Source organism: Myotis yumanensis, unplaced genomic scaffold (assembly GCF_028538775.1).
Source record: "Myotis yumanensis isolate MYYU_CA2020_CCGP unplaced genomic scaffold, mMyoYum1.0.hap1 SCAF_8, whole genome shotgun sequence".
NCBI classification, from domain to species: domain Eukaryota; kingdom Metazoa; phylum Chordata; class Mammalia; order Chiroptera; family Vespertilionidae; genus Myotis; species Myotis yumanensis.
The window spans coordinates 47,981,385-48,000,422 of record NW_027223759.1 but is presented as its reverse complement, the minus strand read 5'-3'; the positions used below and the strand labels follow the sequence as shown (position 1 = coordinate 48,000,422).

The window sequence follows — 19,038 nt, the reverse complement described above, 5'->3', positions numbered from 1 at the left end:
TATGCCTAGCTACCACATTACATGTAAAACAATTACATTTTGGAAAAACCTGTGTATTAGGTATGCACAGAAAAACATCTGGAAGGATACACACCAAAATGAAGGGAATCTCTGGGAAATAGAAATTGAGGGCTTTTATTTTCACCTACTTGATACAGAAGTATTTATTGAATCTCTATAGTTTAAAAACTTTGTTAATAAAATAAAGACTAATCATGCCATTAGCAATGTTGTTCAAAATACTATGAAATCCTTGACATTTAAAAGACAAAAAAAAATCAGCATTCAGATCATCAAATTAAAGTCGTAGAGATTCACTTTTCCCACATTCCCATGAAATCAAAACTAGCTCTATGAAAAGAGATCACATATTTAACAACCCTAGAAAAGTCTCATTTCTATGTTTAGTATGAAAGGTCAGTGTGAAATCTAGAAGTCATTCCCGAGCTCAAATGTACCCACAAACAATGAGAAAGTTACTTACTCTTAACTTCCCTCTATCCCAGAACTTCTGCTCAGCAAAGTACCAAATATCACAATAAGGTGATCATGGCACTCAGAGGACAAAAGGCAAAGGATAACAGACGCCTCTAAGAAATAATAAACTGTAACACAGGCGTTAGGATTAGTTTATAAATGTACTCTGGGATTCTGCAAACATTTAAGTGTAAGAAAAATACACATACATACTCTGTCCAGAAATGATAAAGTATGCTAGATGCTCAATGTGCACCAAATTCTCAAGAAACAAATCACTATTGCCTAGCAAGTACTAATTTAAGACTTTTATTTTATTTTTCTTACTCTAAACAAATTAAATGTGAAAGTGCTGGGAATGCTAAAAAAAAAAAAAAAGTCCTATCCCATTTAAATTTACACTCTTACACCAAAATTCAAACAGTATGTAGCCCTGGGTGACAAGGTAATTAGTGATCCCCACCCCGCCTTTTTACTCCTCTGTATTATACAAATTTTCTATAGTGATCATTTAAATTAGTTGTATAATATTTAGGAAGTTTAAAATAAATCAGCTTGGAGCTGTTGGGTTTTTTCCTGTTTGTGTTTTTTGTTTGTAGTGTTGTTTTTTAATAACTCCGAGGTCTAGATAACGTTCTTGTCTCATTCTTCTCTACATGAGAAAGAAATGTTGGCTAACCACAGAAAAGGCACACCACAATTCTAATCCACGCACAGATCTATCTTCCTTCTTGAAATAAAGGGAGAGTCACAGTTTTTAAATCTGTAAATTTCTAAAGATAACACTCAATCCTCTTCCCATATCTAAAAGCATATGTTTTATAAGGGCTTTTACCAGAAACTTTGCAACTTAATAAATGGTATAGTTGCACATCTCATGCCTTTCTATTATTCCTTCCACTAGCATGTGATAAACTAAAGAAAAATGGGCATATTCTGTCAATAATTATTATGCTGGCAATTCTTTTTTTAAGAAACTGACCATAGAACTAGTAGTGAAATGTTGCTGGATTGACTTCAAAGTAATGAAATGTTCACAGCTGTCTAAGCACCAATCTACCACCAATCTACCCAAAAACTGATGCATTGATGTCATTTTTAGGGCTGTGATAACTCTACTTCACTAACTTCTAGATGGCAGGAGAAATCATCACATATGCATGCAAACAATCTATATTTTTAATGTGGTGTTGGGGTTTAAGAATCTCAATCTGGAGTAAAACACCTCAAGGCTAGAAAGGACTAGCATTACACACACACACACACACACACACACACACCCCTTCACCCTTCAAAGGTCACATTAGAATCAACATCTTTAGATTTTTTAGCAAGTTAACATTTTTAAAGTCACTTTTCGAGTGAAAATCACTTTGATGGATAGTGCACAGGACAAATTAGTTTATGAAACCTATAATCAACCACACTTCACCAATCAGGGGAGAGATCATTGGACATTTAGTTCCCCCATCACAAGTTAAAAACAAAAACGAGTGACTAAGAATGTGTATGCATCCTCCTTGAGCTAAATAAGGCTGCTGCGGTAGTGAGCTGGCAAAGAAGGGCAGAGAATTCCTCCCTTCCCTGCTCAGTGTCCCTTTGCCATGTGACTCCACCGCTCCTCCCAACAAGGGGGAATCAATTTCCCTTGAATCTGAGCAGCCTTGGGATGGCTCTAACCAACTGAATGAGGCAGAGGGGCACTGTGTCCTTGCAGCTTCGCTCCAGCTACCTTGGAACACTGCTACACACAAGGAAAAAACTACAGGCGAGCCTCCTTGACAACGAGGAATCAGTGGAAAGATAGGGTCAGCCAACAGCCAGCACCAACCACTAGGCACACAAGTAAGAGCATCTTAAAATAGGTGCCCCCCAGCCCAGCTAGCCAAGGACTTGCCCTAAGTGAGGTCAGCACAATTGGCCAGCCAAGCCAAGCCAAGCCCAAATTGCCAACCCACATAACTGTAAGCAAATAAAACGGGTGGTTTGTTACACAGCTATACATAGCTGATACAGAGAGCATCAGAACCCGCACTCAGAGAAAGGAGGCTTTCAGGATGTCAGAGGCACCCTTGAAGGCAAAGCTTCAAATGAGGTGCCCACCTCAACAAAATGCTGCCACTAAAACTCTCTGGGGAAAAAAATTACATTGCCCCTACTTGCCTTGACCCTTTCCTGAACCCCTGATTTTTTAAGCTTGGACACGTCCCTGAGTTCTTCCTCTCTTCCTACTCCTGCTCAGGTCTGAGATCTCCGGAGGCCGTGGGCTAGTCTTTGTCTTTCAGATCCCGTCTTGTCTCTGGTTTACAGATCTGATTTTGGAATCCTACTCCCCATGCTACCGCTCACCCTCTTAGTCCACCACCAGCTTCTGCTTTTGCTGTCTCTACCTCTAGACAAACAGCTCATTGTCGTCTACAAACATCAGTCCTGCATCATCTCATTACTTCCATGAAGTAGTGATGCTGAATCTATTAAAAATAAGTGTAAACAACACCGACTTTAAACAACTAACAGCACTGTTCAGGCTAGGGTCATTCTGTAATGTTGAGTAATTATTCCGGGAAAGCCACAACTGCTTAAAACATCTCCGGAACTATCTGAAGAGCAAATTAATGTCACATTAGAACATCAGTCCCATTTCTTCACAGGAGGGCTGATAGAAATGGGTAATTTTTCAACTTTAAAATAAAACATAACTATAAAGTATAAGTGGACTCTCTCCCACCAGGTCCTCTTGAAGGAAGCAATACTTTATATATAATAACTTGTGATGCGGTAAATTTTAAAGTCAGTCATCCTTCATAAAGATCACGCTTCATATTTTTGTCACTCTCTTACTTCCAAGTAGCTCCAAGAGACAAAGGAATTTTTAAACAACAACATATAACTGAAAACAATTCACTCTTAACCTGGAAAACTAAATGGGCTATCACCTATAAGCACAGCAGGACAACTGCCTGGATGTAACTTTTACCTATTCTTTAAAAAAAAAAAAAAAATGTTGTTATTGATTTTTAAAGAGGAAGGGAGAGGGAACAAGATAGAAATAGCTGTGAGAGAGAAATATTGATTGGCTGCCTTCTGCACACCCCCTAGTGGGGATTGAGCCTGCAATGGGGGCATGTGCCCTGACAGGGAATCGAACCCTGACCTCCCGGTGCACAGGACAACACTCAGTCCACTGAGCCATACTGGCCGGGCAACGTTTACCTATTCTAGTGACTGCACCTCAGCTATCCCCCTTTACCTTTAAAACTATTTAAGCAAATATATGTTACAAAGCTGCCTATATTTCTAATGGGCATTAAAGAGCAGGACATGAAATTATAGCCCTTAAAAAAGTCTTGCTGCTTCTATGGAAACAGGAAGATGGCTATGGATACACTGGGAGGCTCATTATCTCTTAGCCCAAGAGACTGTCACTTTTTAAACAACCGATGAATATTTATTTTAATAAAGATAAATAACCTCGCTCCAATCTTGCCTTATGCCAAAAACAGTAAGTTTGTCCTAATGATCACAACTTGAAACTACACAGAAACACTTCCCCCAGCCCTATTTCAGCCACCCACGTGCCCAGGAAAGATGCCATATTAAAAATGTTTCCACGTCAACCCTTGTTGAAGGTCAGGCACTGGGTTTAGGGCTCCAGAAATTTGAAAGGGCAAGGAAAACTACAAGGAAAAATAAGAAAGGATTACATAGTAAAACATTCTCTTTCACGGCCCCAGTCACCCACGACTGCTAAATGTGAGAAAGTAGAGACTGTTCCTGAATTGCCCCAAATTAAACCCAGTTAATCTCCCTACACAGATTTTCTTTTCATACCTCAGTTATTAATTCCCTTTCCCAACAAAGCAGGTATCCTGCCCAAACAGTGGTTGCTGAGTCTGAATTTCTATTAAGGTATGACTGAATATGGGATGTTTTATTTACTTTATGATATATAACTTGGGTTAAACCATTCCTCTTTTAAGTACTCAAACACCAACATGTTTTAAGCTCAAAGGAAGGAAAGAACCATGATTCAAACACATGGTTTAAGTGATATACGTATTGCTTTTTCTAAGTCGAGTTAATTTCACGTTTTAGAAATTTCATTTTTTAAAAAAAACCCTCGTCAGTTCCTTCTACACAGCACAACAGAGGATAGACTCATGTAATTCTGTCTACCACATCCAACCCCGAGACTCTTTAGGGATTTCTTAAGAAAATGTAACATTTTGATACTTCTGACTATACCAGATTTCATTTGGGGGGAGTCTCTTGTGTTTACGGTCATCACAGTACCCCAGAATGAGTTAAGTGGGTAAGATAAAAACTCATGCTTCGTAACCATCTTCCTACGTCAACAGGGGTGTCTGTTTCACCACACACAGAAAAGAATGGCTGCTCTTCTGAAAATATGAATCAACTGGCTTTCAAACAGGACACAGAGTAAAAACGAAAGATGATTTTTTAATCAGGTTAGCACTGCCTGACCCCTTTTTGCACTTCTAGGTCAGTGGCCCTGCCTTCGCGTATCATCAGAAGGTGGCCTCGGGCCACTTACAGCCGCCACAGTGACATTCAGTCCGTTAGGTAACGTTTCTGAGAAAGGACCACCAGGCGCTGTCTAACAAAACGCTTTATGGTGATAGAAATAGTCTGTATCTGCACGACCCAATAAAGTACCTTACAGAGTAATGACAATTACAGACGTAAAAGGAAATAAATTACATACAGTTCCTTGCCTATTGAGCACTTGAAATGTGGCTACTGCGACTGAGGAACTATATTTTATTTAATTATTTTAAAGAGTTTATTTTTTAAAGCAGTTTTAGGTTCACAGCAAAACTGAAACTAGAGATTTCCCATACATCCCCTCCCCCGACATATGCATAGCCTCCCCCATTATCAATATCCCACACACAGAGCGGTACATTTGTCACAACCGATGAACCTACACTGACATACCATTATCACCCAAAGTCCATAGTTTACATTGGGGTTCACGCATGTACATTCTGTGGGTTTGGACAAATGTATAATGACGTATCCGTTACTATAATATCATACAGAGCAGTTTCGCTGCCCTAAACATACTCTGTGCTCTGCCTACTCACCCTTCTCTCCTCCCCAAATTGATTTAATTTTAATTAACTTAAATTTAAATAGCTACATGTGGCTAGTGACTGCCACACTGGACAGCGTGGAACTAGACAGTCTGATAGGAATGCTGTTGTCACTCTGTCGAACGTTATCAGCCTGGCAGAAGGGACCTGGCTCCAGCAATGATCAGCCGAGGCTCATCTACTTCACATGCTTTCTTCCCTCTCAACTTGCTGCTCCTCAGCCTTTCACTTTCACACACACACACACACACACACACACACACACTCCTTTTCCTCACTGACAGATTATAACCATAGATTAAAAATACAGTATTGTAACAAACCACACACAAGATGAAGCTTGAAATGAAGCTATTTTATGTTTATATGCCACCTGGTTTACATGTTAAATAAACATGCCCTGGTGAAGGAAAAATATATATATAATTTTAGTATGTCTAAATGAATAAATAAGACATTTACTATGATATCTACACAGTAAATACATTCCCGAGAGATATATTTTTAACTTTATTAAAATGGTAGTTATAAAATTCACTGAATCGATACTTTTCTAACTTCTTCCTTCCCACCAGTGAGGACTCAATGTGGTGTAAGGAGAAGAAAATAGTGGACTGGGTAGGAATCCTGGGCCTGAGATTCTAAGGACTTCTGGACCACAGACAAAGTACTTCAAATTAGGATGTTAGGGTCTTCAGTTGTAAAGAGAAGGAGCAGGAATGGATTTTCTCTTCAGTCCCTTCCAAGATTAAATTTCAGTATCCCTCTATGTTCTATGCCATTCCTCACCCAGGAGCTGACTTTAGAATAGCCAGCACGGACCTCATTCCTTCCTCCAAGTACTCTCTTCCTCTGCTTTCTAGAGTCACCCCACAATTAAGCCAAGGGATGGTGACACTGCCAACTGGAAGGAAGGATGGAAGGAAGGAAGGAAGGAAGGAAGGAAGGAAGGAAGGAAGGAAGGAAGGGAGGAAGGAAGGAAAAAGGGAGGGAGGGAGGAAGGGAGGGAGGTAGGGAGGGCAGGAAGGAGGGAGAGAGGGAGGGAGGGAGGGAGGGCCTGCCATAGGGAAGGAGAAAGGGAGAATGAACAAACCAGATAATTCAAATTAAAATGTAAGCAACACAAGATAGGTCAATAGGCACTAATCCAGAAAGCACAATACTTTTTCAATCCCCAAACTAAACAGGCCAGGAACAAAAGCAATTGGAACACCCCTGTTACAAACCCTGGCACAAACTGATGCTACCAGTTCAAAACAAGATCACAAATTCTTCTAGGACCTCAACCATCAATAGAGTGATTGTGAGAAGTCTCAGAATTGTCACAAGTCACTGGCTTCAAAATACTCCCCGAATGAAGATCTATCATTCATATGACAGGAAGGCGTCAAACCTACTCACCACACCAGTTTTTCTGGTAACTAGCTCTACTAGTGCCTAAAGATTGGGAAACCTGAACCCTATAAATGTCACCAAAATATTTATTTTCACCTAACGGAAGAACTGAATGAGCACCCCCAGTACCAGGCCTCTGAGAGTGATAATAAATGCCACTTACTTAGAAGTTTGAAAATAAAACTATCTTAAAGTGATGTTTTCCCATCGCTCAAAATATACAATCAGCTTAAAAGGTCAATTCATCTCACGCTTCAATATCCAAGAAGTTTCTTAAAGCTAAGCCAGACTTTCTTCTCAAATAACTGTTTGGCAAGTGAGAAGAAACATGAAATATATCAGCATTTACTCACATCAGGTTCTAAAGTGTTTATCTAAATCAATTCTAGAGCTAAAGCACTGCCAATCCATTCTCTAAAGAACTGCTATTTGTCCTTGGCTTCCCAGTTAAGCCAAATGTAAAATGCCTTTATAATCAATATATTGAATTCTTATTTAGTAGCAGAAACTTGACCAATGGATAGCAGATCTGGGAAAAGAAACAATTGAATTACTTCAACCATCTTGGAGTTGTTTTGGTATAATTTCAACAAAGCTGTCCTTGGGCGAAGGGACAGAGGAATGTAAAATCTCACATGATTACATGGAGAATTCTATTTAAATAGAAAAATAAGTTTCCCCAACAAAAATAAACCATAAAGGAATTATAATACCTATTAGATTGGTTTTCACTTAAAAAGGCCCAGTTCTATGGTTTAGCACATACCACGCCAATCCTATCACCCTTGTTCATTTGTCATTTACAAAAATGCAACTCCTGCCATCATAACCTGTGAAAACCACTTGTCCTGATAGTCTGCCCCTGAGTGTCACCGGTATCCCTGATCTTCTCCAGCAGTCCTGAGTTCTACCCAGCAAGAGGCCCCACAGACTTCCTCAAGGTTGTTCTATATAAATACATACACAAAAGCGAGGGCATGGGTCTACTTAAAAAAGGACAGCTCTACGGGCAGACAGCTCTGAGGTGGGCGGTGGTTGTTGAGGGATTAAGGAAAAAAGAAAAAAAGAGAGAGAGAACTTAGAGACATGGACAGCAGTGTGGTATTGCAGAGGTGGAGGGAGTTGAGTGGAGGTGAAAGAGGGCACCGAGGGGATACATGGAGATGGAAAAAGTAAAATAAATGCATGAATGAGTGAAGGAATGAATGCTGACTTGGTGGGGGTGAGGGGAGAAGAAGAAAGCACAGCTCTAGAGAAGAGGAGAGCACTGTTGGGACTTCCCCATCCCACTCAGCAAAGCCTAAGCCAGTGGTTCTCAACCTTCTGGCCCTTTAAATACAGTTCCTCATGTGGTGACCCAACCATAAAATTATTTTCGTTGCTACTTCATACCCGTAATGTTGCTACTGTTATAAATCGTGATGTAAATATCTGATATGCAGGATGGTCTTCGGCGACCCCTGTGAAAGGGTCGTTGGACCGCCAAAGGGTTCGCGACCCATAGCACAGGTTGAGAACCGCTGGCCTAAGTGAAAGCACCGCACAACTGTGGCAGGGAGCTCGGCCCCTTTAATCCAGAGAGGCCACCTCACCGTCAGATGACTTCCGGAGAGCCAGGCCCCTGCCTGCCTGCCTGCACAGCACCGGCAGGTGGAAGAACTCAAAGTGCTTACTCTTGATCTGGGAGGATTAATGAACTAATTTCTACAGAGCCCTTTAAGCTGATTGGCCCAAACGCAACTAAATCAGCATTATCATTCGCCATGGACAAGATCAAATCTTCAGGAACCACAGAGACAAATTTTTAGAAGTCAGGCAATGTTCCTCTTCCACAAGGAGGGAGGGAGTATTTGTCCCCAGAATTCAGACTTTCATCCAGAAAACACTTATTGGACTCTTAACATGGGGTGTGGAGTATGGAGGCAAGGGATGCCGTACTCAAGGAGGAATTAAGAATTAACATCTAGTGTCAGGATGGGCAAGCAGGTTCATATACAGGGTGTCCCAAAAAATGTATATATGCTTCAATAGCTGGTAGCTCAATTTTGAAAATGAAATGTATTTTAATAAACACTGCCTTTTTAATTATTCATAGTATATGTATACCTTTTCTGGGGGACACTCTGTAGTGTGAGCACTAGCAGGGAGTGAAATACCCAACAAAGCAAGGGGCAGAGGCAAAGGAGGCTCAACGGCAGAAAAAGTTTCTGTGAAGAGGGATCATTTACTCCCAGTCCTAAAAGGGAGCCACAATCAGAGTGTGTTCAATTTAAGAACACGTATCAAGTTATACATTTATGATGCATACACTTCTCCACATGCATATTATACCTCAATAAAGATGAGACAACTGGAGAGACAAAGCTCTGCGTTAAACCGATAATGATGAAAGGGAAGGATGGTGGAATGGTTTTCCAAGCAGGAGATCACTTACCTAGGAGAGGCTAGGAAAGCAGGAAGCATTTCAGCAACTGCAAAGGTTCCCACCGGCTGGGGGTCTGTGCTGAGAATGGCAATGACAAGGTATGATGGGAAAGGGAGGTAAAAGACAGTTCCCAAAAGGCCTTCCACACTGTGCTTAGAGTTAATCTTGAGGATGATAGGAAAGCCACTCAAGAGGGTAACTGATAAAAAGTTTGGCATAGCAGCATCACATTGGAGCCAGGCATGCTAGAGCTGCAAGCATGAATGGAGACAAGAACCTGGTTAGGAAGTTATTAATGAACTAACAACTTATAATCCAACTAAGAACTGGTAAGGGCCTGCACTAAACTGGAGATGGCCAAGAGGAAGAGTTAGAGGCAGATCAAAGAATACATCAAATATGCAAAATATTTAGGACTGATGACCAAAGAGATGTGGGAGACGGAGGAAGACGGGAAAATGGAGAATGACCATGTTTCTGTTTCGTGCCCAAGGGTGTTAAAGAAGGTGGAGAATGTTGAAGGGGTAGAACTAAGATTGAAGCAAAAACGGAGACAGTGAGTTTGAGTATGAAGTTCTATGGAATCCTATATAATAAAAACATAGTATGCAAATTGTCCCCTCAACCAGGAGTTGTCTGGGAGTTCGACCAGGGGGCGGGGCCAGCCAGGGGAAGGGAGGGAGGCCCCTGTGGCAGCAGATGGCCAGGGGAAGGGAAGGAGTACCCGGCCGGCAGCCGCTAGGGACCCTACCAGTGCACAAATTTCATGCACTGGGCCTCTAGTATCTAAATAAAGAATTATAAAAGGAAGCCCCCACACCAACCCAACGATCAGGGAGACCCTTGGCATTGTGGGTGGTGGTGGAAGCCTCTGAGAGGTAGAGAAGTGGACCCCCGGGCAGGGCCAAGCAGGAGAGGAGGAGGAGAATGCACAGATGGTGTCAAGTCCTGCAGAGAGAAAAGAAGGGAGGACTGCCCGTCCACCGGCTCTGACCTCAGGCAGGTCATGGCGATTGTGGAGACTGCAATTTTGGTTTCTTAGCAAAGGGCAGAAGCCAGGTGGCTGTGGGCTGAGAAGTGAATGGGAGGTTCTTTCCAGGGCTCAGCTGTGAAAGGAAAAAAAGATAAGATAGTAGCTTGAGGAGGAAGGAATAGTAAGAGTGTCTTGTTTTGTTCTCTTTTGTGGTTCAAGATTAGAGGGAGAGACTTGAGAATATTTATAATAAGCCAAGGGAAAAGCAGAGAGGGAAGGAAGGAGAAAGGGGAGCAATAGTGATGACTTTATCTGAAAACAAATGCCCGTCCTTTCACTCACTGGGCCAGGGGATATTTCTTTCAGTCAGCAGCATTTCCTGCCAGCATGGCAGCCTCCGCGGGGCAGACGCAGAGGTGGGAGAAAAGTGCAGTCTTAGCAGGTTGTTCCGAGAGCCCTCTCATGACGGGCTGGTCTTCCCAGCAACCTTCCCGCAGGATGCTCTCACCACTTGTCAGAGGGCCATTTGGCACCTACACCCAGGAGCCGGCCAAATCGCCAGGAGCTCCACAGGCCGCTCCAGCTTCCTCCCACGGCTGAGGTGCAGAGGTGCTAGGGGAAACCAGGCCCACCCAGAAAGCCACCTTCTCCTAGCCACCCACCGGAAGGAGGAGAGGTCCAGGCACCCTCTTCCTCCTGCCTCCTCCCTGGTAGGAAGTGAGCCCAGGAACCTCTTCAAGCCACTCCAAAGTCTTGCCAGAGACAGACTGTGTTCTCTCCTGATAGCCTTGAATCTGATCAGCAAGTGCGGTTTAGAGGAGTTATGGCTACGACTAACTGAGAGCACTCACTGTGCCAGGCACTATTCTAAGTGCTTTACATTCTCTCGGTCCTCACAACCCTATTTTTATCATCTCAATGTTACAAATGAGGAATCTGAATGCAGACACATCTAAGTAATTTGCTCAAGGTCTCAAGGCCAATGACTGCCATTGCCAAGATATGAAATAGACCAGGCCGTCTGACTCCAGAGCCCGCAATGTTTTAATTTACTCTCAAATACCATAAAAAATGTAGCCTACAAAAGACTATCCGAGTCAGGGAAAAAGTCATGTTACCAGTCACAAATCAAATGCATAAATAAAGTAAGTATGGCAGTAATTCTACCATAAGTTTCTTCTTACCCTAGAGATTTTTCGCACGTGGTAGTTTGAATAGTACATTTAAAAGAGCATTTTTGTGTGTGTGAACGGAATTAATGCCACTGAACTATACACTTAGCAAATGGTCAAAATGGTAAATTCTATGTATAGCTGCGTATTTTACCACAATGATTTAAAAAATACAAAAAGAATATTTCTAGATACATTTTTCTCTTTACAAAAAAAAAAAAAAAAAAAGTGAAATAATATGAAAATCAAAAGCCCTGTCTTAGGCCAAGCCTCTCAAGCCTCTTTTAGTTAAAAACAAAAAACATAATGCCACTCTGGTTGGGTGTCCCCATTGGTTGGAGGGTCGTCCCGTACACCAAAAAGGTTGCAGGCTTGATTCCTGGTTAAGGGCACATATCTAGGTTACAGGTCCAATCCTCTCACATCAATGTTTCTTTCTCTAAAATCAATAGATAACATATCCTCGGGTGAAGGTTAAAAAAAACAAACAAACAAACCAATAAAAACAGCCAAACTTACAAACTAGCAGCAGCAGCAAAGCAAGTGCAGTTTAAAGGACTGGGGGAGCAGAATACCCACTCAGTGCTATGGCCCTGTGAGATCCTTCAAAAACAGCTGTGACCAGTATGGCTCCTACTGCTCTCAAGATCCCTCCAGAACATCTACAAAACCAAAGCCAATCCCTACACCACAGAACTCCACAGAAACTCTGAGGGCACAGAGCAAAGCAGGTCTCATTTGGGGAAGAAAGGCTGTTGCTCCTTAAAGAGTTGGCCATATGTCTATTACCTGGGCCTGATGAAAACACACCTGAATGGTTATACAAAGCCTCAGAGAGAATAGAACGAAGTACCCAGAGGCCCCCTCCTCAAAGTATGACTAGGAGCCTAGGAACCAAAATTTTTTTGTTTAGGTGTTACTTCTAATTCATTCTAAATGACCACCCAGGACAAAAGTGAAACAACACTGAGAAATCAAGTGCAAAACTACAGAATGGCTCTTCCTGCAAAAAATCTAAGAAAATCAAACATACTCTGAGGCACAGGTGTATTTATGATTTCTCTGAGGAAAATCAGCAAAGATAACAGCCCTTGCCAGGACTGTCTGATTCCAACACAGAAACTGATACTGCAATGACTACCAGTCTTTGACAGCAAGGTTCCTTCAGGTTGTTCAGTTCCATTAGGGATGCCCAAGTCAACATTTAGATGACTCACCTTTTATTCTTTGTTTAGCGAATCAAGGTACTATAGAAGCAATATCGCCAACAAATTAACTTTTCAGTTGGCCTATCTGTGGGTACCCCTAATACTTCTAAAGAAGGAATTTGAGGTTGAGATTGGGGGAAAGGTAAGGAACAAAGAGTAACGAGCCTGAAGAGTATAAATAGGTTAGAAAGCCTCTGAAGAGCAGTCACTCGTACAGAAGACATAAATGTTTGAAATCTACAAAGACAAGAATACCAATGACTAAAAGAAAATTTAATAATTTCACAACACTGCTAACCCCTCTCTAAGCATAAAGCTCCCTCCCACAGATTTTAATCATTTCTAGGTTATGTAAAACCTTCTGACTAGATTACCCCTAAGAGCATTACAAATTCTCCATTGATCTTTTACCACACAAGAACAATACAACAAAGAGAAAACTTTATTTTTAGACTTGCAAAATCCTGTGTTTATTTTTCTAAAACAGAAGTCAAACTGAACCTGCTTTGTTGGGATGTGAGCAAACCTATTCTCTCCTAATCCTGGGGCCCCAACCTCTGCCCAGAAGGAAATGAAGAAACAGTGCGCTGTGCCACGCTGGAAAGTTCAAGCACCTTGGCTTTCTGCTCGCGCACACCTGAGCCTCCTCCTGGTCACAGCTCTCGCTGCTGGAGCCCTATCAGGTGTCATCTGCTGCATGGCGGGGAGAGGCAAAGGCTGTCCACCCACATTCATGTCTAAACTGGTTCAGTGTTTGAACTACTAACTTTTGCGTGTAATGTTTAAGCAAAAGGGCTTAACCACAGTTCACTCTTAATTGCTGAACTAGCATTACACACTAAACGGAAATGGGTTTGCAATTCCCTATAAACATTACCCTTATAAAATCGTATTTCAACAATTTGATTTTTCAATAACATGTCCTCCATATAAGCCATCTCTTTTAGTTTGAAAATATGAGATAAAATTATTTGTTTGTTTATTTTTAGAAGTTATATATATATATATATACACACATATATATTATTTTATATATATATACACACACATACAGACATACACACACATATATATACATATACATATACATATATATATATACACATATACATATATATATTGATTTCAGAGAAGGGAGAGGGATAGAGAGATAGAAACATCAATGATGAGAGAGAATCATCAATCAGCTGCCTCCTGAACACCCCACACTGGGGATCAAGCCCGCAACCCAGGCATGTGCCCCGACTGGGAATCGAACCGTGACCTCCTGGCTCATAGGTCGATGCTCAACCACTGAGCCACGCCGCCAGGGTAGTTTTTTTTTTTTTTTTTTTTAAGTTTATTGATTTTTAGAGAGAAAGAGAGAGAAACATCGATTTGTTGTTTCACTTATTCATGCATTCATTGGTTGCTTCTTGTATGTGCCCTGACTGGGGATCAAACCCACAATCTCCGTGTATCAGGATGACGCTCAAACCAACTGAGCTAGATAAATTGAAAATATTCAAAAGTTCTTCCCACAGTGTGACAGTGAACAAATCAGGATAGAAGTGATGAGCAGGTGTTCCTGTTCTCAAACTCCTCAGCTAAATTTCTTTTCATTATTATTAAATTGACCAATCATAATTAGCAATGCTGTTACTGCAAGGCAAAAGAAGCCATGCAATTAACACCATCACTTAAACTAAAATAAGATTTTATTCCTTAGTCCACAAAACTGGTTAACTAAAAGTCTTACATTTTCAAAAGACAAAGCTTGGATTTTAAACCTACTAATTAAATAAAATAAGCATATAAGTTGATTATAAGTAAATTCTGGTCCCAACCCTATGGGAACCTATGGGGTAGAGAGCACCACTCAACTTTTATGGACCATCCCTACACGCTGCAAAGGGATAAATAAGACCACCCTTAAGTTCACAGATGATTAGGGGGGACAGCAACAGAAATACGAAAGCACCTTACAAACTCTTACTCAGACTTCAAAATCTGGCTCAAATTCCACGGTCTTCTGTGGAATATTCTGCTTCCTTCTTTTAGCAGTCACTCCCTCCTCTGTGCTCTCTCAGTACTCATTCGGCACATCCTATACAATCATATACACCAATACCTGAAGTCCCTGAGGGCAGGGACTATTTTTATTCATTTCTATACTGTGAGCACCTAGCATAAGGCTTGAGACATAGTAGGCCCTCAGAGTTTGTGGAGAAAATAAAGACTGTGGGGTTACATGCTATGAGGTGTGTAAAAAGAGCAGAAGAAGCAGAAGGCTTCTCGAGAACAGGCGCTGTGGCCGCCTTGGAAGCTGAGGGATCCACTACCAAGAGGGGAACTTAGAGAAGAGCCATGCAAAGGCAAGGAATGGAAGGCCAGATGTGTCCTAGGACAGCTGACTATTCCAGGTTCAGTTAATATAAGCAGAATATGGGAGGGGTAGGCAGTACAACTGGAAAGATGAAAGGGCTTGTATGCCAGTTCAAGGGATTTTCACTGAATACTCGAGGCTTTCGGACACCCTTTAAATTATTTAATCCAGGCAGTGACCAAGACTCAGCCCTTGAAAGCCTTTGGTCAAAAGTTATGGAAGGTCTGGGATTTTAAAGAATTTTATGTAGAGATGCCATTTTAGGTTATTTGAAGCTCTTATACCCTAGGTTAAATGTTCTACCTATCATATTCATATATACAGTATATATATATATATAAATTTCAGTCTGCACTATGCTTCGTTCACACTGTAGCAAGTGATAAAGGCCCGCTGAAGAATTTTTTTAATGAAAAGCAAAAAAGCATTTAAGATAAATATTCTAAATTCCTTTTTCATCGCCGTACTTAACTATCAAGATGTGGGACTGCGGCATCCCATCCCAGCCCAGCCCCGGTAAGGTTATTAGCTGAGGGAGGGCGCACTTTACCTGGAGGCTTCCCGGACTGGGTTCAACAAGCCTCTCCCAACAGGATGACCCAACAGGGGAGGCTCTAAGTAAGTGAAGGGTCAACACAAATCTCCTGGCCCTTCACGTGCCTGGCCCAAGGAAAAGTAACTCCGGCTTCTTGCCGGTCGACTTTGCCAGGTTTTTAAAAATGTAAGATTAGGTGATATTTGTGAGCCGACTAGAAGGCATGGAAGGCAGGGAGCAGATCACCGACAGCCTCGGGTTTCACCCTTGCAGCTCGGCCCTGTACCAGAAGAAAGCATCGCCCGGTGCAGGGCATCAGGCCAGGGCGCCGGCTTCCCCGGGCGGCCGGGCTGGACAGCAGGCGGCGCGGCGCGCCCCGGCCCCGAGAGAGGCGGGTACCCAGGCGGCGCGGAGAGCCAGGTTGCACGGCAGGCTGGACCAGCGGCTGTCAGGGAGGGAAGCCAGCATCCTCCCGGCCTTTAAGAACCGGGGCCTCCGCGACTTCTACGTCGCCCAGACACCCAAGGCGAGAGGCTGCTGATGAGGAGCAGAAGCGCGGAGCTAGGGGAGCAGAGGCGCGGCTGCGCCCGCAGAGTCCCCCGGGGCGCGAGGTGGGGGCGCTGGAAGCGCAGGGCGGCGCCCCCGCAACCCCACCCCTCCCGCGGCTGCCTACCCGCGGGGCCACCGGCCACGGGCTGCGGCCCCGGCGCGCGGGTGGAGGAGGGAGATGCGGCGACGTTGCCGGTCCCCGGCTCCTCCGCCCCGACGATCTGCGAGATAAAAGTTTGCAGCATGCGGCTGGTCTGCAGTGCGAGTCACATCCGCCGCGCCGCCTCCTGCAGCACCAGCGTTTAGAGACGAACAAATAAATTTTTTTAAAAAAAAAAAGAAAGAACTGTTGAAGCCGGTAGGCCCCGAAGGCGGCCGCTCTGCCTCCCGGGCGTGCAGGCAAGGCGAGCGAGCCCAGCATCCCGCGCCCCCTCCCGCCCCCGGCCGCGCCTCCCACCCGGCCCGCCGCGCCCGCCGCACTGACCGATAACCTCCTGCAGCTCGTACGCGTCCCGGCAGATGGGCCAGCCGACCGCCTGCGCCGCCGGGGCCGGGGCCGGGGCCGGGGCTGGGGCCGGGGCCGGGGCCGGGACCACGGGCGCCGCCGGGGCCGGCGCTGCTGTCGCGGCCGCCGGGGCCGCCGGGACCGCCGCCGCTGTCACCGGAGCCGCCTGCTGGGGCTGCTGGACGTGCACGGGCGAGCCGCTCGGCTCCGCCATGATGCTGCCGGAGGAGAGCAGGAGGACGCGCCGGTCGACGGACGACCTTCCACTTGAAACTTCCCTTTCCTCGTCGCCGACACCTCTCGGCCGGCGCACGCCCTCCCCGCCTGCCGCCGCCGCCGCCGCCGCCGGAGCCAGCAACGAGGGGAGGGAGCGAGGGAGGCCGAGCCGGGCGGAGGGAGGAGGCAGCGCCGGCGGAGGCGGGGAGGGGAGGAGGCGGCGGCCGCCGCGCTCGCCGCGCGCCTCGAACCTCGTGCGCGCGGTTCTCGGCCTCCGCAGGGGGAACCGCCGCCCCCACCCGCGCTGCTCGCGGCCGGGGAGGTTCCACCCACGGGGAGCGAGGCCGGTGGGTGTGTGCTTTCGGGACCCGCGTGCCCAGTGCCCGGGACTCCTTGCTGTCCCTGCGCCCTGGCCCGGACAGCCAGGCTCTCCAGAAGGTGCCCCCCTGGGGACCCGGAGGGTGAGGTGGGTGCGCCGCCACCAGGTTCTCAGGTTCAGCCGTCGCCCCAGCTCAATGAAACCCGGAGTTCATGTTCAAGTGAGCGAGTGAGACACCTACATGCGGGCCGTTTGTAGGACGCCAGTTAAAAAATAACCAAAGTTGTAACTTTCCAACGCTCTACCTGCCAATATCACTTTCCCACCTTGCCTAATCTAATCGCGGCCCTTCTATTTTTTTTCTGAGTGAAACTTGATTCCCTGGGCCCCTGGCTGTTGCACAGAATTTTTTCGTTTGTTCCCAGCCGCCTGGATCCCAGGGAAGGGATGTAAGGGGTCTGTGAAGTTGGAATAAGAAAGACATGGTATATTTCTATACCATTAATTACATGCCACATTAACCCGGGAGGACAACAGGTAGCGGGCGTTTCTTTTACAGAGCATTCTGGGTGGCAACGAATGTACTGCAGCATAAATAAACTGCATTGAAAACTTTTAATTAATTGCTGCTTTTTCAACTCTCCCCAAATTACCTCATCCTTAAAATTGCTATGGTATAACCATAGGTCTTCCTAATTATAGGTGTCGTATTTAACACTGAATGTTCTCTGTGTTCCCTTCGCTGAGATGACCAAAATTATACCATTCTTGTCTTAAGCTGAAATGATGCAGTAAACCAAAGATCATATTGGTCGTTTGTCCAAAATTATCTTATGTACTTTTCATGGTGACGACTATTAAATAAATAAGAATAATGAACATTTAATTTTTTTAAATTGTGAAACTTTGTCTCCTGCATTCATGCATAAATACACCTTACTTTAAAAAAAAAAAAGATAATTCAGAGGAAACCAGAAATTCGTTAAAAGAAACCTTATATGTCTAATCAAAACATTGATGTAAACTGAAAATGAGTGTGCTTAATCTCTTAGCAATATGGTACACTTAGCATAAAACAACTATGATACTCTGTTCTATGAGCAGAAATTTATGCTGTATTAAGTGTACATTTTTTATTCATGGGTATTCATGTATATTGATTTTAATGTCTGTCAAGAAATGGACTTTATAACCAATAAATTCTAGGCCTCTGATGTTTTAAGTGGAGAGGAACGGGGAACAGGGGAGCTTTCTATACCTGCTCACCTTTTCAAATGCTGATCCCCACCCCAAAGAATTCCTAAGAACTATTTTTAAGGAAAAAGAAAATGATTAAATGAATATGACTTCCATTTTGTGATATGAATTTAAATGTTCACTTTCAGACCATGAAATGGGACTATGAAGTCCAGGAAAATTCTTGGGAACTTAATAGGAAAATATGATGCTCTCAAGGTCAATGGCACAGCCCTGGCCAGTGTGGCTCAGTCAGCTGAGCTCCTCCCAGGCACCAAAAGGTCACAGGTTAGATTCCCTGGTGAGGACACAAGTCCAGATTGCTGGCGTGATCCCCAGTAGGGGTTGTGTGGGAGACAGCTGATCAGTGTTTCTCATAAGATGTTTATCTCTCCCTCTCCTTTCCTCTCTCTCTCTAAAATCAATTAAAAGTAATATTTTTTTAAAAAATCAATAACACAGATTTGAATCAAACACAGATCATTTAGTTTCCCACAAAAAAAAAAAAAACAACTGTCCCTTAGCCACATACCAGATATTTGTACC

At 43.9% G+C, this 19,038-nt stretch overlaps 1 protein-coding gene across 1 annotated transcript in view; it reads right to left on the bottom strand.

The window, feature by feature from the left end:
- The window catches only part of STK39 (serine/threonine kinase 39), a 279,377-nt gene extending 262,257 nt beyond the window's left edge, over positions 1–17,120 (bottom strand). The window contains exon 1 of the mRNA XM_070422811.1: positions 16,701–17,120. Within this exon, the coding sequence (XP_070278912.1) occupies positions 16,701–16,935 (235 nt within the window). The 5' untranslated portion in view covers positions 16,936–17,120. The remainder of the gene's footprint in view (positions 1–16,700) is intronic.
- Between the last annotated feature and the right edge of the window lie 1,918 nt (positions 17,121–19,038).